This window comes from Phaenicophaeus curvirostris, chromosome 30 (assembly GCF_032191515.1).
Source record: "Phaenicophaeus curvirostris isolate KB17595 chromosome 30, BPBGC_Pcur_1.0, whole genome shotgun sequence".
Lineage (NCBI taxonomy): Eukaryota > Metazoa > Chordata > Aves > Cuculiformes > Cuculidae > Phaenicophaeus > Phaenicophaeus curvirostris.
In genome coordinates this window covers 4713068-4732297 of record NC_091421.1, presented here as the reverse complement: position 1 = coordinate 4732297, position 19230 = coordinate 4713068, and the positions used below count along the sequence as shown (strand labels likewise).

At 48.1% G+C, this 19230-nt stretch overlaps 2 protein-coding genes across 2 annotated transcripts; both read right to left on the bottom strand.

Annotated features, from left to right (window-relative positions):
* Positions 1-3987: 3987 nt before the first annotated feature.
* LOC138732357 (keratin, type II cytoskeletal 6A-like) lies at positions 3988-11808 on the bottom strand. Its single transcript, XM_069878943.1, has 9 exons — positions 11313-11808; positions 10685-10893; positions 7077-7137; positions 6353-6448; positions 5997-6161; positions 5203-5328; positions 4856-5076; positions 4546-4580; positions 3988-4187 (listed from the first exon to the last, which is right to left on the bottom strand). Exons 1-9 carry the CDS (start codon positions 11691-11693, stop codon positions 3988-3990), a joined length of 1494 nt encoding a protein of 497 aa, XP_069735044.1. The 5' UTR covers positions 11694-11808.
* Positions 11809-13505: 1697 nt separating this feature from the next.
* On the bottom strand, positions 13506-18545 carry LOC138732415 (keratin, type II cytoskeletal 5-like). The gene is made up of 9 exons (XM_069879026.1): positions 17963-18545; positions 17355-17569; positions 17033-17093; positions 16806-16901; positions 15972-16136; positions 15363-15488; positions 14737-14957; positions 14003-14037; positions 13506-13898 (listed from the first exon to the last, which is right to left on the bottom strand). Exons 1-9 carry the CDS (start codon positions 18446-18448, stop codon positions 13687-13689), a joined length of 1617 nt encoding a protein of 538 aa, XP_069735127.1. The 5' UTR covers positions 18449-18545; the 3' UTR covers positions 13506-13686.
* Positions 18546-19230: the final 685 nt, after the last annotated feature.

Sequence of the window (19230 nt, the reverse complement as noted above, 5' to 3'; positions counted from 1 at the left end):
AAGAAGCTGTGACCACTTTCACAGAATCACAGACTCACAGAATAACCAGGTTGGAAGAGACCCACCGGATCATCGAGTCCAACCGTTCCTATCAAACACTAAACCATATCCCTCAGCAGCTCGTCCACCCGTGCCTTAGACTCCTCAGGCAGTCGGTCTCTTGGGTGAGGGGCTCCACCTTGGCTTCCAGCTCAGCTTTGTTCACATAGGCATGATCCTCATCCTGAAGCTTTTATGAAATGATGGAGTGATCCGCAAGTGATGCGATTACAAACTCTTGGGGCTGTTCTCTCTGAGGACAGAGATTTTATCATGCTATGGACTTGTTTTGCTCTCTTATCCTCTTGAAGAGAAGAAGCAAAGCAGTTTGGACCAGCTGAAGTATGCAAACGTCCCATATGAACAAGCTTACCTAAAACTGACTCATTTAAGGTGGGATTCAACTATTTTAATTAAACCTTCCCAAAAGTTTGCCTTTAGGTCCCTCTAGAGTCTCTGGAGAGCGAGAGGCAGTTTCACCCTCTCCTTCTGGCAATATTGGCTGCTGTTCATACTAAAAGCCTGGAATAAGTGTTTGAGTTGGTTTGAAGATCTTTGAGCTTAACAAACTCATTCTCTGCACATTTGTCAGTGAGTTTTCTCTTCATACCTGCAAGGAGAAGAAAAAAGATCACGTTACTCCTCATTATTCAGCTTAAGCAAGAATATGAATCTTATCTTCCTCCACCACCTCAAAGGCTCAACCTCAGCATGGAAACCAGCTGCTGATGCAAGTCACGCACGTGTATGTCTGGAGGAGATCTTGCACCCTGTGCAGCCTTCGCCGTCCAAAAACTGAATGAGATCAGTTCCAGCCCTCATTTAGGAGCTTTTACCATTTTTTAAACTAACTTTCTTGCAGTCTTCTTCAAGATGCCAATACATGTGTCAAACATTGGCTTGAAGTTGCTCCTGTAGCACGTTTGTTCCTGTAGAAATCCCCGTTTGGTCTCCAAACCTCCTTCCGTTGCTCCAGGACCTGGATTTGGAAGTGAAGATTTCAGGGTATGGTGATTTGTTAGATCGGTGACGCGGAAATGAACAATTGCAGTCCCAGAACTGGCAAATTGAGAGAGAAAACCTGTGAGTTATTTGGGGTCGTGTCAAGCGAAGGAGAAAACACGCACTTAAAATATTACACAGTGTCTTTTTGTATGAAGGTTCTTCAGAAAAAAGTCTTTGTTTTTATTGTGCAGAATGCATAAAGTTAAACACTGAGCCGGGCAAGTCAGAGGGAATTCCAGTGAAATTAGGATTCAGTTGATATGAAAATGTATTATGGAGTCAGCTTCTCTGCATGTACTAGCAAAGCTTGATTGTAATTTTGCTTTATACCACTCTTTGAGGGTCCCTTCTTACTCTAAGGTGGTGCAAATGGTCCTCCCCATAAAACCCAAACAGGACATAGAAGTACAGAATGGTTTGGGTTGGAAGGGACCTCAAAGCCCATCCAGTTCCAATCCCCTTCCATGGGCAGGGACACCTCCTACTGGATCCAGGTGCTCCAAGCCCCATCCAACCTGGCCTGGGACACCTTCAGGGATGGGGTATCCATGACTTCCCTGGATTTTTCTTCACTATTCTCAGGATCGCAGCGGAGCAAGAGCTGAAACTCCTCATTCCCCCAACTCTGGAGCAGACATGACAGGATTGGCGAGGTGTCAAGACCTGCTCAAAAGGGAATGAAGGCAAAGGGAGAACCTGAATGCAGGAGTGGGTGGCAATACACGTGAGCTAACCTGACCAGAAACCCTCTGCAATGAGAAGCAGAGCTTTCACTTTTTTTTTTATGTCCCAGGCAAACAGGCTTTGGCTGCACAACCAGCTCTAGAAAACTATTTTTAAAGATGGTTATGAACTCAGGTGGTTTGGTAATATCCCACTCACCTGAGCTGCTTTTGAGCACACACCTATTGCTCAGTTATAGGCTGCATTTCTAGTTTGAATGGGAGGGAACCCCTGGCCCCATAAAAACTGCATTTACATTTCCCTTTTTTTATATAGTAAGCATGAAAGGGAGATGCAGAACCCATCTTTTGATGTTTGTGGGGCACTGGAAGCAAGGGAAGGAGAGTTGCTTTGTTTTACGCATGGGAAAAGAAGAATCTGAGTAAACTCTTGGGAATATTCTAGGGATCCAAATGGTGGGGCTGATTTGGTATTACATTAGCTTTAGCCAGAGTTGCTCCTTTTGAAAGCCTAATGCTATAATTTACCTCTTTCTTTCATTTGACCTCTGTAATTTTCTTGGCCTTAAGAACAAACTTTTAATTCCCTTGGGACTGGAGATGGACCCGTGCAAGTGTATTTCTTGGGGCTGGGGCTCCACTGTAACTATGAGCAGAAAAAGGGGTACAACAAAGGGGGTGTGAGAGCTGGAGAAAGCTGCAAAGGATTCCCCAGCTCAGACCTTTGCACCAGCTGGGAGTAAAACCAAAGGCAAAGGTGGACTAGATGGAGGTGATCTCTCAAGCTTTCTGTGTGCTGAGTGCTCTGAAGAGGGAGTTCGTTTTTGTCCCTAGTTTTAGGGGATATTGACTAGCGCTGGTCAGGTAGAGTCCTGGAATGGTTTGGTTGGAAGGAATCCATCCATCTCCAAACTCCTGGTGTGGGCAGGGACACCTTCCACTGAATCCAGTTCCTTGCTCTGCTTGGTTGTGCAGCTTGGGAACCCTCCCAAAGCTCTTGAGCGTTACTGCTCTGTGACCCCCGTCCTCTCTGGGAACAAAACAGGGAGGAGGAGATGGGAAGGCTCTGAGTGATAGCGACTCCTGATGGAAAATCTAAACCTTATCCTAAAATCACACTTCTGGGTGAATTTCATAATGACACAGAAACCCCACAGTTTGATTGCTGTTTATTGAAGAAAAGTCATCAAACTCATGCAGAAGATGAGAGAAAATGAGCTAGTTTTACATTTTGGCACATCATTCTCCAATCCTCCTCTTTGCCTCCCCAGCCCCTTCCATAAAAGAAAAGAGAAAAAAAAAAAACAAAGAGCAAACTAAGAACAAAGGTGCTGAACCAGAGATGTTTTTCCATTATGCAAAATTTATGTTCCCCAAGCCTGCTGTTTCTTCTCTTTGTTTTTCCTCTATTTTATTTTTCCTCTTTGTTTTTTCTCTTTGTTTTTCCTCTATTTTTAACCCCTGGCTCTGCTTTAAGCTCGTTCTGGCTGGTGGAAAGGGGAACAGCTGGGACAAGCTCTAGCAACCTGTAGGTTACATGGTTTTTTGACTTAATTTCTGTGTACTGGGTGGCTGAGGAATTAGACATCATAGAGTTCCAACCCTTTTCACTGCTGGGAAGTGAGGGCTGTGGTTTGAGATGCAAGTAGAGCTAGAGAGCCCTGGAGTGAAATGACAGCAGTGCAAGAGGAATCGGGAAACACAGCAACTGCTGTATTGAAAGACACTTAATTTTTCAATGCTTTAAGGCTCTGGGGAGAGCAAGCCCAGCAGCAGGGAGCGGGGCTGATGAGGAGGGAGCTCAAGAGACTGTGGACTCATAGAATCATAGAATAACCAGGTTGGAAGAGACCCACCGGATCATCGAGTCCAACCATTCCTATCAAAAAAAGCATCTCCTCAAATCATCTCCTGATTCAAAGCATCTCCTGATTTCTACAAGCAGGTGAAGGGACACTTTCTGCTTTCAGGTGCACTTGTATCACACTCTGGGTTTGCAAAAGGGAGCTCTGGGAAGCTGATGATTCATTGAGAAGCCCTGCTGGGCTTCTGGTCAGCGGGGGGAAGCTTTAGGCAGAGGAATTAATTGGACTTGAAGAGGCATCTCTCCCAAGCCAGTAAGTAGCACTGGGAATATGTTTTCCCCTAATGGATAAAGTGATAAGCGTGGCTCTCCGGGTGGGGTGAGTAGGCTTTGTGCTGGCAGCAGGATGTGGTGCTCAACTACTTCTGCTCCGGGTGAGCTGGTTGCTGATGTGATTTAGCTCCGATAGCTGCTCTTGGCGGTGCTTTTCGATGCAAACCTCACGCTCGAGCTGCTTCCTGCACCAGAGCTGAATCCCCCAGCCAGGCAGCTCCCGCTGCTGGAGCTGATGCCGCTTCCCCCCGTGCTGAGCCTGTTGCTGAAGCCTGATCCCAGCATGTTCCCAGCTCCGTAGCTGCTCCCAGATGAGACCACAGCTGCGATGGGAAACCATGGGGAGAGCATTAGTTTGTTTGGAATAGCACAAAGGAATTTCAGCCTTGTTTTTCTTGGACCACCTGCATTTTGCACATTCTCTTGGTTTTCTTCCAGCAGCAAATCTGGCCTGAGGCATCCAAGCCTCCTAGGGATGGTCTCAACAGAACCATTCAGAGGTGGTCAGAGGAAAGATGAATCAGGCTCTTCGACTTCCTGAGCCCTGCAGAGTTCTGCAAAACCCTAGGAATGGTCCATTTTTGTGCTGGTAACTACTAACTGCAAAGCTAATTTTCATTTCCCCAGCTCCAGATAACTCTATGACCACCCAATCTATTGCTTAAGAGCCAGAGTACTTACATATATTCACCGTGCCAACGCCTTCTCCAGCCAGCCTGGAGGAAAGAGAGGACAGAGAAGGAAAAGCTTGTTATTTAGGACAGTTTCAAGTGGCAATTTGGCACTAGGGATGTGGAATAACAGAATTTTCTAGGGTGTTAAAGTCCAAGTGAAATGATGAGTGTCTGATGGGAATTGAAATAACTGGTGTGACTGCTTGGGATTGGAGGTGTTTTCTCTGCACAGAAGGTTTTTGTGGCCCTGTTGCAAGGCAGGTGAGAAAACATCTATGGGTTTGGATGCTATTTGATTTGTGGGAAAAGCCACCCACCTACTTTCCTCTCCCTCTAGGAGCTTCCTGTAGGTCGCGATCTCAATGTCCAGGGCCAGCTTGACGTTCATGAGCTCCTGGTACTCACGGAGCTGCCGAGCCAGGTCTGCCTTGGCTTTCTGTAGAGCATCCTCCAGGCCAGCCAGTTTGGCCCTGGCATCCTTGAGGGCCAGCTCCCCGCGCTGCTCAGCGTCTGCGATAGCTGCCTGCAAACTGGTGCACTGTAAGAAGCAGAAACATCTGGTGAACCCTCAGGTGAGGGTTTGGACCCTAGTTTCCAGGTGCGGGGAGGGCAGGGTAGTGGAGATGGAGGTGCCTCCTGTTCGGAGGGGTCCTGCGCGCCATACCTGTTTCTTTATACCGTCAATTTCTGAGTGGAGCCGTTGGACCATGCGGTTCATCTCCGAGATCTCCATCTTGGTGTTCTGCAGGTCGTCCCCGTGTCGGCCAGCCGTGAGCTGCAGCTCCTCGTACTGAGGTGGGGGGGAGGTGGTGGGACACCAGAGCACAGTCAGATCTGGGCAGGAGCTTGAGCTCATTGGTAGAGATTGACCCTGCTCTGATCCTCTCTTGACCGGGTCTCCATCTCTTTCTGGACTCAATCCAAGTTCTTCCTCATGAGCTTTAGTGTTTCCTTGCTCCCCGTATCTCCTTATGCTCCTCTGCCTCTCATTGCCAAAATGGCATTTTCACGTGTCATAAAATCAATGAATGGTTTGGATTGGAAGAGATCTCAAAGCCCAGCCAGTTCCAACCCTCTGCCCTGGGCAGGGACACCTCCCACTGGATCAGGAGCTCCAAGCCCCATCCAACCTGGCCTTGAACCCCTCCAGGGATGGGGCAGCCACCCCTGCTCTGAGCAATCTGAGCCAGGGCCTCCCCACCCTCACCAAAAAATATTTCTTCCTAAGAACTCATCTCAATCTCCCCTCTTGCAGCTCAAACCCATTCCTCCTCATCCTCTCCCTGCCCTTCCTGATCAAGAGCCCAAAAACCTCTAAATGAAAGCTTATCCAAATTGCCTGGATTTTGCACCCTACTCCCCTGTCCTCTCTGCTCGTGCTCGCTGGTATAAAATAGCCCTTGGGAAATGCTAAACAAAAGGTTTCCTAGCTCACCTGGTTAATTTTCACATTCTTACCTTGCTCTGGTACCAGGACTCGGCCTCTGCCCGGCTCCGGTTGGCGATGTCCTCATACTGTGCTTTGACCTCTGCGATGATGCTGTCCAGGTCCAGGTTTCGGTTGTTGTCCATGGAGAGAACCACGGAGGTGTCAGAGATCTGCGACTGCATCTGAGACAGCTCCTGTAAGTCAAACAAATAAGTTCTCTGTCCCCAGCGTTCACTCTTGTTCTTGCCTCGGAGATGATGTGTGGGTAGAGAGGTAGGAACGGAGGGGTTCTGCATCTCCAAGCGTCCTTCTCAGGCTGGCACGATCCTATTGGTACAAGGAAAATGAGGAAATAGAAGAACAGGGAAATTTGGGAGATACTTACTGCTTCATAGAGGGCTCTCAGGAAGTTAATCTCATCTGCCAGTGCGTCCACCTTGGTCCCCAGTTCCACTTTGTTCAGATAGGCGACATCGGCATCCTAGAAGCACAACAACAGAGGTAGAGAACCCAACCTTGCCTCCCTGCTTCCTTGTACAAAGGCCAGTGGTCATTTCATACAAACTTCTGAAGAATTTCTTGACCTCTGTGTCTTAAATGCATCGAAGAAGGAACTTGTTTCTTCGCCCCCATCCTTTTTTGGGGGTGAGGGAGAGGTGCTGTCCATAGATCTAAGCAAATTTTGGTATGTCAGAAGCCACTGAATTTCCATATTTTTTTTAACCAGTGCACAGACAGATGTTTCTGGAGGATGCTTGAAGTGGTGAAAGTTTCTCGTTGTCTCCCAGGGGTGGGAATGAACACATCAAAGCTGCAGAAGTAACAGCATCTATGGAGTGGCTCCAAGGTATGGATGACCCAGACCTGATTTGGTATGTGTGGAGGACTGGGACTCACTTGAATTTTGGATGAGGGGCCTGAAACAAGAATGAGCTGTTGCTAAGGACTGACACACTGGCACAATCGGGTGTTTCTGCTTCAAGGAGGGATGACTGTACATTTGCTAAGTGCTTTGCCCAGCTTGGCAGTGCTGGATAAAAAGGGTTATTTGCATTCAAATGTGTTTTGCCTCCTAGAAGTGTGTCCTTTCTTTGTTGGTGGTGCCTCACCTTCTTGAGTAAGACAAAGTCATTCTCTGCAGTCGTGCGCTTGTTGATCTCCTCTTCGTACCTGTTGGGAAGGGGAGATGACCATGTCTTTACAGCTCCCATACTGCAACCCACTCTGTCCCCAGTGCGTGTATGGAAATCCCTCCTCCATGCATTCAGAGAATCATAGAATCATTCCAACCAGGTTGGAAGAGACCCACTGGATCATCGAGTCCAACCATTCCCATCAATCACTAACCCATGTCCCTCAGCACCTCGTCCACCCGTCCCTTAAACCCCTCCAGGGAAGGTGACTCAACCCCCTCCCTGGGCAGCCTCTGCCACTGCCTAATGACCCTTTCCCTGAAAAATTTTTTCCTGATGTCCAGCCTGACCCTCCCCTGATGGAGCTTGAGGCCATTCCCTCTCATCCTGTCCCTTGGGAGAAGAGCCCAGCTCCCTCCTCTCCACAACCTCCTCTCAGGGAGTTGGAGAGAGCAATGAGGTCTCCCCTCAGCCTCCTCTTCTCCAGGTTAAACCCCCCCAGCTCTCTCAGCCGCTCCTCTTCTTCTCCAGCCCCTTCCCCAGGTTCATTGCTCTTCTCTGGACTCGCTCCAGAGCCTCAACATCCTTCTTGTGGTGAGGGGCCCAGAACTGAACAGAGTCTAAAGAGTCTGTTCCCACCGACGCATGGATCTTTGGAGGAAACAACAACAAGAGTGACCTAACAATGCACATCTGTCCTCGCTTTGTCAGTGCAGATGTTATATGTAGCATTATTAGATAGAGAGATGTCACCTATTACGACAGAAAGACAACACCCTTGGGCTAGGTGGTGAGAGGAGGCCTCCTAGAAAAGCTTCAGGCCTCCGTTAAAGGCATGTTTTATCCTCCCAGAAGCTTGTGTTGTGAAGAGGAGCCTCGTGCTCTCTCAATTTTCTCAGGCCGGGAGGGCTGGGTGGAGCTGTAGCTGAGCTCATCACCACCACACCTGGGTTAGTCAGAAGAGCTGGAATCTCTGACGCCAGCCCCTGCGGTGGGTTTTGGAGAGCTGGGGATGGCCAAGAAGGAAGGGAAAATGATGTCCTGGGCAAGGGAAGCCAAGGTCTGGATCAGCAGCAGCGTGTAGTCCTGCTCTTGGGAAGGGATAAAAACCAGTAATAGGCATGGACTGATGCCCAACTCCAATTAAATGATTAAATGGGGGAGATGAAAGGAGGAGTTCAAAGGAAGGAGTCCATGCAGGTAATAAAATGTTAGCCTTTCATGACCCATTAATGAGGGAAGATTTCTTCACATCAGGAATATCCAACCCTTAAAATAATTTCCATTAAGTCCCAGCCTGTATATAGATTTGTGGGTCTCAGCTGCGTAGAACAGGAAAACTAATTTGGCAGATGTCTAATTTCTAATTACAATTGCCTTATGGATCAGTATTCAACCCAGAAGAGAGAAGTGCTAGAAGGCTACTTTGAGATCCACAAATAAAGATACGAACAACAAATTCCTAGGACATGGGGACAGAAGCCAAGGTAAGCGTAGGTGTTCTTGCCACAGTACAAGATGATGGTCCCTGCCCAGCAACGTGCATGAGGTAATTGAGTTTCTGCCTAAAGATTCCCTAATCTGGAGCCAGAAGGACTATTTGCCATTCTATGTCAGGTGCAGGCAGAGTATTAAAGTCTGAACCTTTCCTATGACTTTCTCTTAACAAAGGATTCCTTGTTGGAGGTCATGGAACACCCAAGGATCTTCTCTTAGCTAAGCCATCTTTGTTGCTCCATTGCTGCTGCAGACTGTGCTAACGTAGATGTTATTTCTCAAAATCTGAAATTACCTTCACCACAGACCTGTGATGATAATGGAAAGAGGAAACTCTCTGACCCCATTTATCAATATCATTATTGTGCTGATGGGACTCATCTCAACCCAGCTACCTGGAATGTGGCTGTTTTGGCTAAGTCCTGTTCTTCAGGGGTTCTTCTGCAGATGATGGAGAAAGAGATTTACCTTTGGAATGCCACCAGTCCCATCTTAGAATGAACACAGGAAATACGGATCATAGAATCCTGGATGGGTTGGGTTAGAAGGGACCTCAAAACCAAGCCAGTTCCACCCCTGCCCTGGGCAGGGACACCTACCACTGGATCAGGGGCTCCAAGCTCCATCCAACCTGGCCTTGAACCCCTCCAGGGATGGAGCAACCACCTCTTCTCTGGGCAACCTGAGCCAGGGCCTCCCCACCCTCACAGGAAAACATTTCTCCCTCAGATCTCATCTCCATCTCCCCTCTTTCAGCTGAAAACTCTTTCCCCAAATCCTCTCCTTGCCCTCTCTGGTCAAGACCCCCTCCCCAGCTTTCCTCCTGGCCCTCTTTAAGCTCTGGAAGGGTTGATTTGCAGCAGACCACAAGGTCTTACATGACCAAACTGACACAGGACAGGTTTTCTTCTGGTAAATATTTCTTTTCTGAAGGCACGGAGAACCATGAAAAAGAAGTCTCAAAGTAGACTGTGGATGATGATTTCCCTTCCCTGAGGCAGTCATTTCTATTCTGATGCTACTTTGAGGCCAGAGGCACTGTTGGTGAAGGTGGCAGAGAGAGTCAGACACACCATCTCCCAAGAAAGGGCAAGCAGAGGGGTTTGGGCAGGGTGCACGTGTCTGTGTTTTGAATTGCAGCCTGCACTCAGCTCTCATCTCTTGTTTTTCTGGTTCCAGATTGACCATTTAAGCTCCTTACTTATTCAGCTCCATTAGGCAGTGGATCCCTTGAGGGCAGGGTAGCAGACACCACTGCTCCACAGATGTTTTTCCAAAGTGAAGAATGGATGAGAGAGGGGACACCTTCTCCTAACAGCACGAAGAGTTAATGAGCTGAGCTGAAATCCTTGACCAGGATTTCAGTGACTTTTCATGGGGTAAAAGCCACATCCTGGCTTTCAGGAGGGCTAAAACTATCCAATATGTTGATATTAAAGAGATATTGTAATAATGCAGAAAAGAAAAACACTTAAACACACACTTAACATTAATCTTTCTGTTTAGACACATTATTTCTCCTGGAAAGGAACCCACATCAGTATGAAATGTGAGTGTTCAGAGGGTTTGGGCTTCATCCTGGACTGTATTACAACCATAGAATCCTGGAATGGTTTGGGTTGGAAAGGACATCAAAGCCCATCCATGCCACCGGCAGGGACACCTCCCACTGGATCAGGGGCTCCAAGCCCCATCCAACCTGGCCTTGAACCCCTCCAGGGATGGAGCAACCACCTCTTCTCTGGGCAACCTGAGCCAGGGCCTCCCCACCCTCACAGGAAAACATTTCTCCCTCAGATCTCATCTCAATCTAAGCTTTTGAGAAGCTGCTCCTCATCTCCTGTGGCTGTTTGACCATCTGAGCCTTTAAAATTTCAGCTGTCCCTGCAAAAAAAAAAAGCACGTGTCGCACAACAGGTGCAGTTGTCGGCGTTTATAGAGCGGCTAAAGTGAAGGGAACCCTGTATCTCCCAGTCTGGTCTGAGATCTCACAGTCTGGGTGTTTCCCTGGGTCTTTTAACTCATCCAGGAAGAAGACAGAGTGAAGAAGGACTGGGAAGGTGTCTTTCTGTGTGTGTGTTGCTTACTTGATCTTGAAGTCCTCAACAGCATCCTGCATGGCTTTCAACTCGGAGCTGAGCCGCAGCCGATCCCCTTCCAGAGCCTCAAGCTCTTTCCTCATGTTGCTGATGTACATGTCAAACATGGGCTCGAGGTTATTTTTCACTATTTTTTGGTCTTTCAGAAGGGTCCATTTTGTCTCCAGGACTTTATTTTGTTGCTCCAGGAACCGCACCTGAAACCCATCAGAACAATTTTCATGAGTTGGGAGCTTTAATGTGGGGCAGCTTTTGGTTTTATGCCATTTAGAACTGGGGTTAGATGGATCTATCATTGAAAGCTCACGAATAGGAAGACTTGGCAGGTAGGAGCATTATTCAAGTGCAAAGAAACATGCAAAAATTATTTGCACCATACAGTGTTTGATAGGAATGGTTGGACTCAATGATCCAGTGGGTCTCTTCCAACCTGGTGATTCTATGATTCTATGATACTCTAGACCATCTACAGAGCTCTGATAGAACAAAGCTGCATTTATGGTGGTAACAAGCTGAACAAAATCTTTAATTGATTTGTATTATTGAGAGCAACCCTGACCCTGCGCTACAGGCAATGGCAAATGTACCAGGCTGGATGAAAGAGAAAATTTCTTACCTTGTCGATGAAAGAGGCAAATTTGTTGTTGAGGGATTTGATCTGGTCCTTCTCCTCCTGCCGCACTCTCTGCATGTTGGGGTCAATTTCCAGGTTAAGAGGGACCAAGAGGTTTTTGTTGACTGTGACCTCTTGAATGCCTCCAGGACCTCCTCCAAACCCAAACCCGGCTCCACCAACTCGATACACAAACCCAGCTTGACCTGACCCATAGCTGTGTTCTGGTCTAGTAGGAAAATACCCTCCGCTGATGGAAATCCTTTTGTTTGCCCCTAGATTGTGAAGACTCCTGCTGCCAAAACCACTGCTGATGCGTCCCATGCCTCCACCTCCGCTGCGGGACATGGAGATGGAGCTGAAGCCACTTCGGTTAATGGACATAGCGGCAGAAATGGCACTGGAACTCTTACTAAGTTGTCCTCACCTCACGCTGGCTGAACTTCTGTGCAATCGTTCACCTGTGGCGAGAGCCAAGGACAGTGAGGTGAGATGGCAGGTGAGTGGAAGCCTTGGGGAGTTTGGATCAGGAGTCCTTTTATCCTTTTGGAGAGCTGGGCTTGTCCACAGAGGACCGCAGCTCAGTTGGCTGAGCTAAGCGATGTGGTATGCTGGCACGTGGCCACCTTTCCCAACCCGTTAATCACCAAATTCGCTAATGCAACGGGCTGGCAACCTTCTGGCTCATAAAACTACCCCAACTTTCTAACCTGTATTTTTCAGATTACTGGTGGGGAAAAAAGAAATATATATATACACATACATGCATATATATACACACACATTTCTATCCGGAAGTTTCATTTGGGCTTTTAACTTGGTTCCTGGTGTTGGTGCCCCTTTAGTTTAAAGCTGATGAGACTGAAGTTGCCACAAGAGGGAATCTAGAGATGTTGATAATGCCAGTTTGATGTGCTTTGCTGAATTAAAAACTGACTTTGCTGCCCGATAGCCAATCGCCTTGTGACAGGAGCAACCTGTCCTGATCTAGGGAAGAAGTTGGATGTCTTGGTCTGTGCTATTTGTCTTTGCAGGCAATGCTTCATCTGCACAGAGGTGGTTCTGATAAAAATGATTATTTGGGAGGCACCTGTGCCTTTCTGGTGGCTACAGAAGGAGCTTGGATGCTTTGCTTGGCTGAAATATTGAGTGATGTGATAGCTAAAAGTCCTCTAGAGAGAAAACAGCCTGACTTGCACGAGTCCAGGTCATCAAGTGGCTGTTGGGTGCTGGATGGTGTTTCAATAACAACCCAAATGCCGGTTCTGCTGGTGTCAGTGGAAGGAGATGCCAGAGGAAGATGGGCAGGTGTTGACGAGGACATCCCGTTTCCTCCAGCACTGTGTTACTGTGCTTTGATTGAGAGGATTAATGAAGAGCTGAGGTTTATTTTCTTGCCTTCTTTTTAGGCTGGGAGTCAGCATGAACTTCATGTGCGTCACGTTTACCTCTAGTGCTTTAGTCACTTGTTCGGGTTGTATCAGAGGCTTAACCAGCACAACCTGCTCTGGCAATATCAGCACATTTTTTTGTTTAATTAACATGAGCTTTGGTGCTCCTGTAGTTTGTCTCTCATTACTGCTGTTGAGCAGATTGGAGAAGGGGAACTAAACCTTCCTTACCCTCAGGCTCTTTAACTATCTCACAGCTTAAATCCGGGGACGTTATTCTTCCCAAAGAGGGTGAGTTTGGGAGTTCAATGGATCTTCTCCACTTCTAATTATGGTAATTGCAGGGATGGCATTTTATTAGCCCCTGCAGCTACTGCATGTACAGAACAGCATGAACTGAAGTACTTTCTTTCTTGGGAAGAACAAGTTTTATATCCCTACATGACTCATTGCATAAAACCTTAAGAGATTACAGGGGTTTGGGCAAGATTGAGGTGGCAGGAAAATGCTGAGATGATGTAATTCGGAAACAAAGATAGAGGGACTTTTCCTTTAGTGCCTGCTTTGAAGAGTTGATGTTTTCCCATCCTCTGGAAGACAGAGATTCTAAATGGGAATGGAATATCCAACCCTCCTATTCCCGTTGGATGTCAGAGGTGTCCATCGAGTTGTAGTGAGTGCAGAGGAATGAAAGGTCTCAACCTTTGTATTTATGACACTTCAGCTCCACTCTGCCTTTTCCCTGAGGTCTTATAAAGTGATTGGATTAAAGAGAAGATGCGATAGGATTAATTCCACATCTTTTATTAGACAAACACTAGGAAATGAAGATTTCAGAGAGGCAAAGCACAAAGAGGAGCACGGCATGTTTCATATAAATAAGGGCAGACAGGTTTGACTTCCAAATCTTGTGCAAATAACAGAGGAGGGAACGCACACGATATGAAAGGGAACAGCACACAGGCTAACGGTGCCGACGTCTGGCTTTAATAGCATCTCTTGGTTGAAGAGGTGGTGGAGACATAGTTCACGCTGGAACTGCTTCCACCAGCCATGCACGACCCAGCTGCACCTTGGCCGCTTCCAGAGCTGAAGCCCATTCCTCCAGCACAGACTCCACCTCCAACACCACTGCTGCCTCCGAAGCTGAGACAGTGTCCACTTCCATATCCCGTTCCTACAGCAGTTCTGGTCACAGCTGTAAGAGGAAAACACCTTCTGTAGAGGCACCACAAACAGTGGGCTCCAAGCGGCAGGGCAACAAATGAAAGAGTCGTTAAACTGTCTTTAAAAGTTACTTACAGATGTTCACTGCGTTGGCAGCTTCTCCAGAAAGCCTGTTAGAGAGCAAAATGAGACAGTGAGAATTCGAGAGGAATCTGTGAACAGGAGATAGAAAAGGCAGGAGAACTTCCTTGGAAAATTTTTGCTGGATGTTAGGAAGTTTATGCAAAAGGCTACGATTTTCTCAATACCCACACCTTCCTGGGCAATTGCTTGGCTTTAAACAGGATTCAGAGGAGGGCCTTGAAGAAGGTCTGAGGGGTGGAACACCTTCCATATGAGGACAGGCTGAGAGAAGAGAAGGCTCTGGGGAGACCTTAAAGCAGCCTTCCATTATGGAAAGGTGCTCCAGGAAAGCTGGGAGGGGCTCTTGATCAGAGAGTGTAGGGAGAGGATGAGGGGAAGGGTTTTGAGCCGAAAGAGGGGAGATTGACATGAGATCTTAGGCAGAAATATCTTGCTGTGAGGGTGGAGAAGCCCTGGCCCAAGTTGCCCAGAACAGTGGTGGCTGCCCCATCCCTGGAGGTGTTGAAATCCAGGTTGGATGGGGCTTGGAGCCCCTGATCCAGTGGGAGGTGTCCCTGCCCATGACAAGGTGTTAAAACTGGATGGGCTTTGAGGTGCCTTCCAACCCAAACCGTTCTATGATTCAAGTTTTCTGAATGTGGGAAGCCCAGGGGTCTCTTCTAAACTTAAGAAAGGTCTGCAATTCCATTGCACCTCTGAAAACTGGGAGATGAAATTGCACCCACCTACATTCCTCGCCCTCCAGCAGCTTTCTATAGGTTGCAATCTCGATGTCCAGAGCCATCTTGACATTCATGAGCTCCTGGTACTCGCGGAGCTGCTGGGCCAGGTCAGCCTTGGCCTTCTGTAGAGCCATCTCCAGCTCAGCCAGCTTTGTCCTGGCATCCTTGAGGGCCATTTCCCCGCGCTGCTCAGCATCCTCCACAGCTGTCTGCAAACTGGCACACTGCAGAGGGAAAACAGTGGTTGCATTCCTTATTTAGAGCATAAACCCATTCTTTGTACCCTGAGGTCATGATGCCTGGTCTTGACGCAGAAGGGTTTGGGTTAACACCTATGGGTTTGGATTAACAGCTACAGGTTTGATCTTAACAGCTATTGAGTTATCAGTGTTCTGAGGCAGGTCATAATCTGGACTAAACCTAACTCCACACCTCTTAGCATCTCCTGACTTTTGTGTATGTTGCATTAAGTTACTCTTGGTGATGTTACTGTGCTGAGATAAATGCTGTCAAATTCATTCCTGATCCAACAGAACTCGATGAGTTGCGTTCATTTTTATTCCCTGGAGCTGACTGAACAACCAGGAGGTTCAACTACAGCAAGAGTTAAGTCTTACGCTGCCCTTTACCTGTTTCTTCACGCTGTCGATTTCAGAGCGCAGCCGCTGGACGTGGCGGTTGAGCTCAGAGATCTCCTGCTTGGTGTTACGGAGATCGTCCCCGTGTCTGCCCGCTGTAGCCTGCAGCTCTTCGTACTGTGGCGGAGAGAGGAACAGTCAGCCAAGGTAAAATATATTGGGTTTAGAGCCAAGAAGAATATGGGCATGTGGGTGTTTGCACTCAGAATTTTGCTTCGTTGTTGAGTTTGAATTAGCACGTCCAAATTTTATAGGATTGTTCAATCTGGAGACTTCTTGTGTTATAAAAATCATAGAGTCACCAGGTTGGAAGAGAACCACTGGATCATCGAGTCCAACCATTCCCATCAATCACTAACCCATGGCCCTCAGCACCTCGTCCACCCGGCCCTTAAATGCCTCCAGGGAAGGTGACTCAACCCCCTCCCTGGGCAGCCTCTGCCAGTGCCCAATGACCCTTTCCATGAAATATTTTTTCCTGATGTCCAGTCTGACCCTCCCCTGGTGGAGCTTGAGGCCATTCCCTCTCATCCTCTCCCCTCCCTCCTCACTGTGAGGATTTTAGAGAGGGAGTGTGTTGTTTCCTTCCTAAGGACTCACCCTGGTCTGATACCAAGACTCAGCCTCTGCTCGGCTGCGGTTGGCGATGTCCTCATACTGTGCTTTGACCTCTGCGATGATGCTGTCCATGTCCAGGCTGCGATTGTTGTCCATGGTCAGAATGACAGAGGTGTCAGAGATATGGGTCTGCATCTGAGACAGTTCCTGCAAAAAGAAGATGATCCAAGGGCTGGAGAACGTCCTGCACAAGGACAAGCTGAGAGAGTTGCGTTTGTTCAGCCTGGAGAAGAGAAGGCTCTGGGGAGACCTTTGAGCAGCTTCCAGTATTGAAAGAGGTTCCAGGAAAGCTGGGGAGAGGCTCTTGATCAGGGGTGCAGGGATAGGAGGGAAGATTGAGATGAGATCTTAGGAAGAAATATTTTTCCTGTGAAGGTGAGGATGCCCTGGCCCAGGTTGCCCAGAGCAGGGGTGGCTGCCCCATCCCTGGAGGGGTTCAAGGCCAGGTTGGATGGGGCTTGGAGCCCCTGATCCAGTGGGAGGTGTCCCTGCCCATGGCAGGGATGGAACTGGATGAACCTTGATGTTCCTTCCAACACAAACTGTTCATGATTCTATGAAAAGCAGCAGGTATTTCAGTGAGCTGCAGATGTGAGACACAAATCTTGCTCAGGGGGAGCAAACCCCCCAGGTTGCATGGGCAAAGTGATTTTTTCAAGGCACTTTCAGGCAGGCATAAGGCAGAGGTGAAATGGAAAAAGTCGTGAATCCTGTAGTTCAACAGAGTGGAAGATTGTATCTCCTGAACCTCTGAAGTGGGAAAGGGAGCCCAAGGACTTCGGGAACTGGGAGAAGGGTGTATATTCTGGCACTTACAGCTTCATAGAGGGCTCTGAGGAAATCGATCTCCTCCAGCAGGGAGTCCAGCCTGGCTTGCAGCTCTGTCTTATTCATGTAGGCAGCATCCACCTCCTAGAAGAGGAAAGACGTTACAAAAATGAAGCCGGTTTCGGAGGAGAAAACAAGAAGCTGTAGAACATGTTCCTTGCTGTGGCCGTGCAGGCTGTGCACAAGGTGGGGAGGCTCAGCGTGTGTGCACCCACCTTCTTCAGGATGACAAATTCGTTCTCGACAGCCGTGCGCTTGTTGATTTCCTCTTCGTATCTGTGGGATGGAAAATTGGGGTTGATTGAGGCTTGTACAAAAGTTATTTCATATTTTCAGGACCTGTGACTTTACTGCCTGTGACTTTTTCAGCCACGGGGAACTGAGGCTGAATATGTCTAATATTAAAATTAACTCAGACCTTGCTCAGAAGATTCTATCAGCAAAAAGAGTTTCTTTCCTTGTTTGATTGCACCAGAGAGCTGGCATCTCTTGCAGCCCACCTTGCTCTCCAGCCAGACCACAAAAGGATCAACTTACCTGCTCCTGGAGTCCTCAGCAAGGCTTTGCACTTTGCTCAGCTCCCCTGTCAAGTTCTCCTTGTCTGCCTGCAAGCTGTTCAGCTGCCTCCTGAGGTTGTTGATGTAGCTCTCGAAGAGGGGCTCAATGTCTTTTCTGACTGTTTTGTTCCCCTGTTCTTGCAGAAGAGCCCACTTCGTCTCCAAGACTTTGTTCTGTTGTTCAAGGAATCGGACCTGGGTAGAGAAAGGAGATGTTTTGGAAATAGTGGGTTTTGGATGGGTTTAGGCAAGGCAGAGATTGCTGAAAAGTGGGAATTCTCAGGCCTTGAGGAACAGCTGATAAGTGAGCAATACACATTAGATACTAACTTTCCTGCTCTCTTTGCCAACTCTGCTTCCCTACATCCTATATCACCTTTTTCCCCCTGTTGGCTGATTTAATCTCTGTGTTAATGTGAGGGATGAATGGTGTCTAACCTGGAACCTTCCTGGTTTTATTCCCAGGCTGCTGATGTTAGAAGTGGCAGCACAAGAAGAGCAAACTTTCTGATAAAGTTTGACTTGTCCTCATCTGTGCTTCCCCATGGAAGGATTGACAGAGCTTAACTGAGAAATTTTGTGTCTTACCTTGTCTATGAAGGAGGCAAATTTGTTGTTGAGGGTTTGAATCTGATCCTTCTCGTCCTTACGGATACTCTGGATGTTGGGGTCAATCTCCAGTCTGACAGGTTTCAGAAGGCTCTGGTTGACTGAGACTTCATGTATGCCCCGAGCTGGGACAGCGGGGACTACAGGGCCCCCCATGCCACCCCCAAACCCGAAGGCACCACCGACTGCACCATCAAACCCGCAGGAGATCCCAGTGCCAACACCAAAAGCTGCAGGCCCGTAGAAGCCACCATCCCTTCCAGCCACGGAGATCCTCTTGCATCCACCAAGACTGTAGAGGCTCCTGCTTCCAAAACCTCCACCAAATCTTCCGTACCCAGGGGCAGGACTGCAGCTTCCACCTTGGGCTGCAGGATATGAGCAGAAGCTGATGCTGCTGGCCTGTGGGATGAAGGCAGAAGCAGCACTGAAGCCAGTTTTCCTTGCAGCGCACTGGCGAGACATGGCAGCTGATGTGAAGAGGGTGAGAGCGGAACAAAGAATAAAGCAGCGAGGAGGTGGCCGAAGGAGGAAGGTGAGGTTGTGCTCCCTCAAGCTGGGACTGGCTCTTTTATACCCTTCCGAGCTGGGGATGGGTCTGGCGTGGTGCTCATCTTGCTGATTAACTGGGCTCGGCACACCCCGCAGCGAAGCGGACAGTGAGTTCACCATGAGCACAGGCACCTCTGCAGTGGTAACAAAGTGCAGGAGCTGCATTTTTTTGATGACAGTCATGATCTGACTGTCGAAATATCTGAGAAAACAGTAAAATACTGCCTGCTCAACTCTTGTTTGCAGCCACCCCTTTCCCACTCCCTCCTTTCACCTCTGCCGTCGATGGTTCCCCGTGTTGGGCAAGTGCTTGCTCATCTCTCTTTCATTGATGAATCAATCCCTCTGTTGTGTAAAGGTGCGTTATTTCACAGTGCAGTGGTCCAAAGCCTGAGAAATCTGTTATTCTGGGTCCATGTTTTCCGTCTACTGTGGTTTTGAATAAATCCTATCAGCACCTCAGGCCCTGACTTGCTGGAAATTCTGGACTCTTCTTCTCACACCCAAACACGAGTCATGTAAACCAGAACTGATAGAGAATCATAGAATCATAGAATAACCAGGTTGGAAGAGACCCACTGGATCATCGAGTCCAACCATTCCTATCAAAGAAGGGAGAAGAGAGATGATGGAGGGAAAACCAGGGTGGTGGTGGGGCATGAGTGGAAGCCTTGGACCATGAGCTCTCAAAAGCC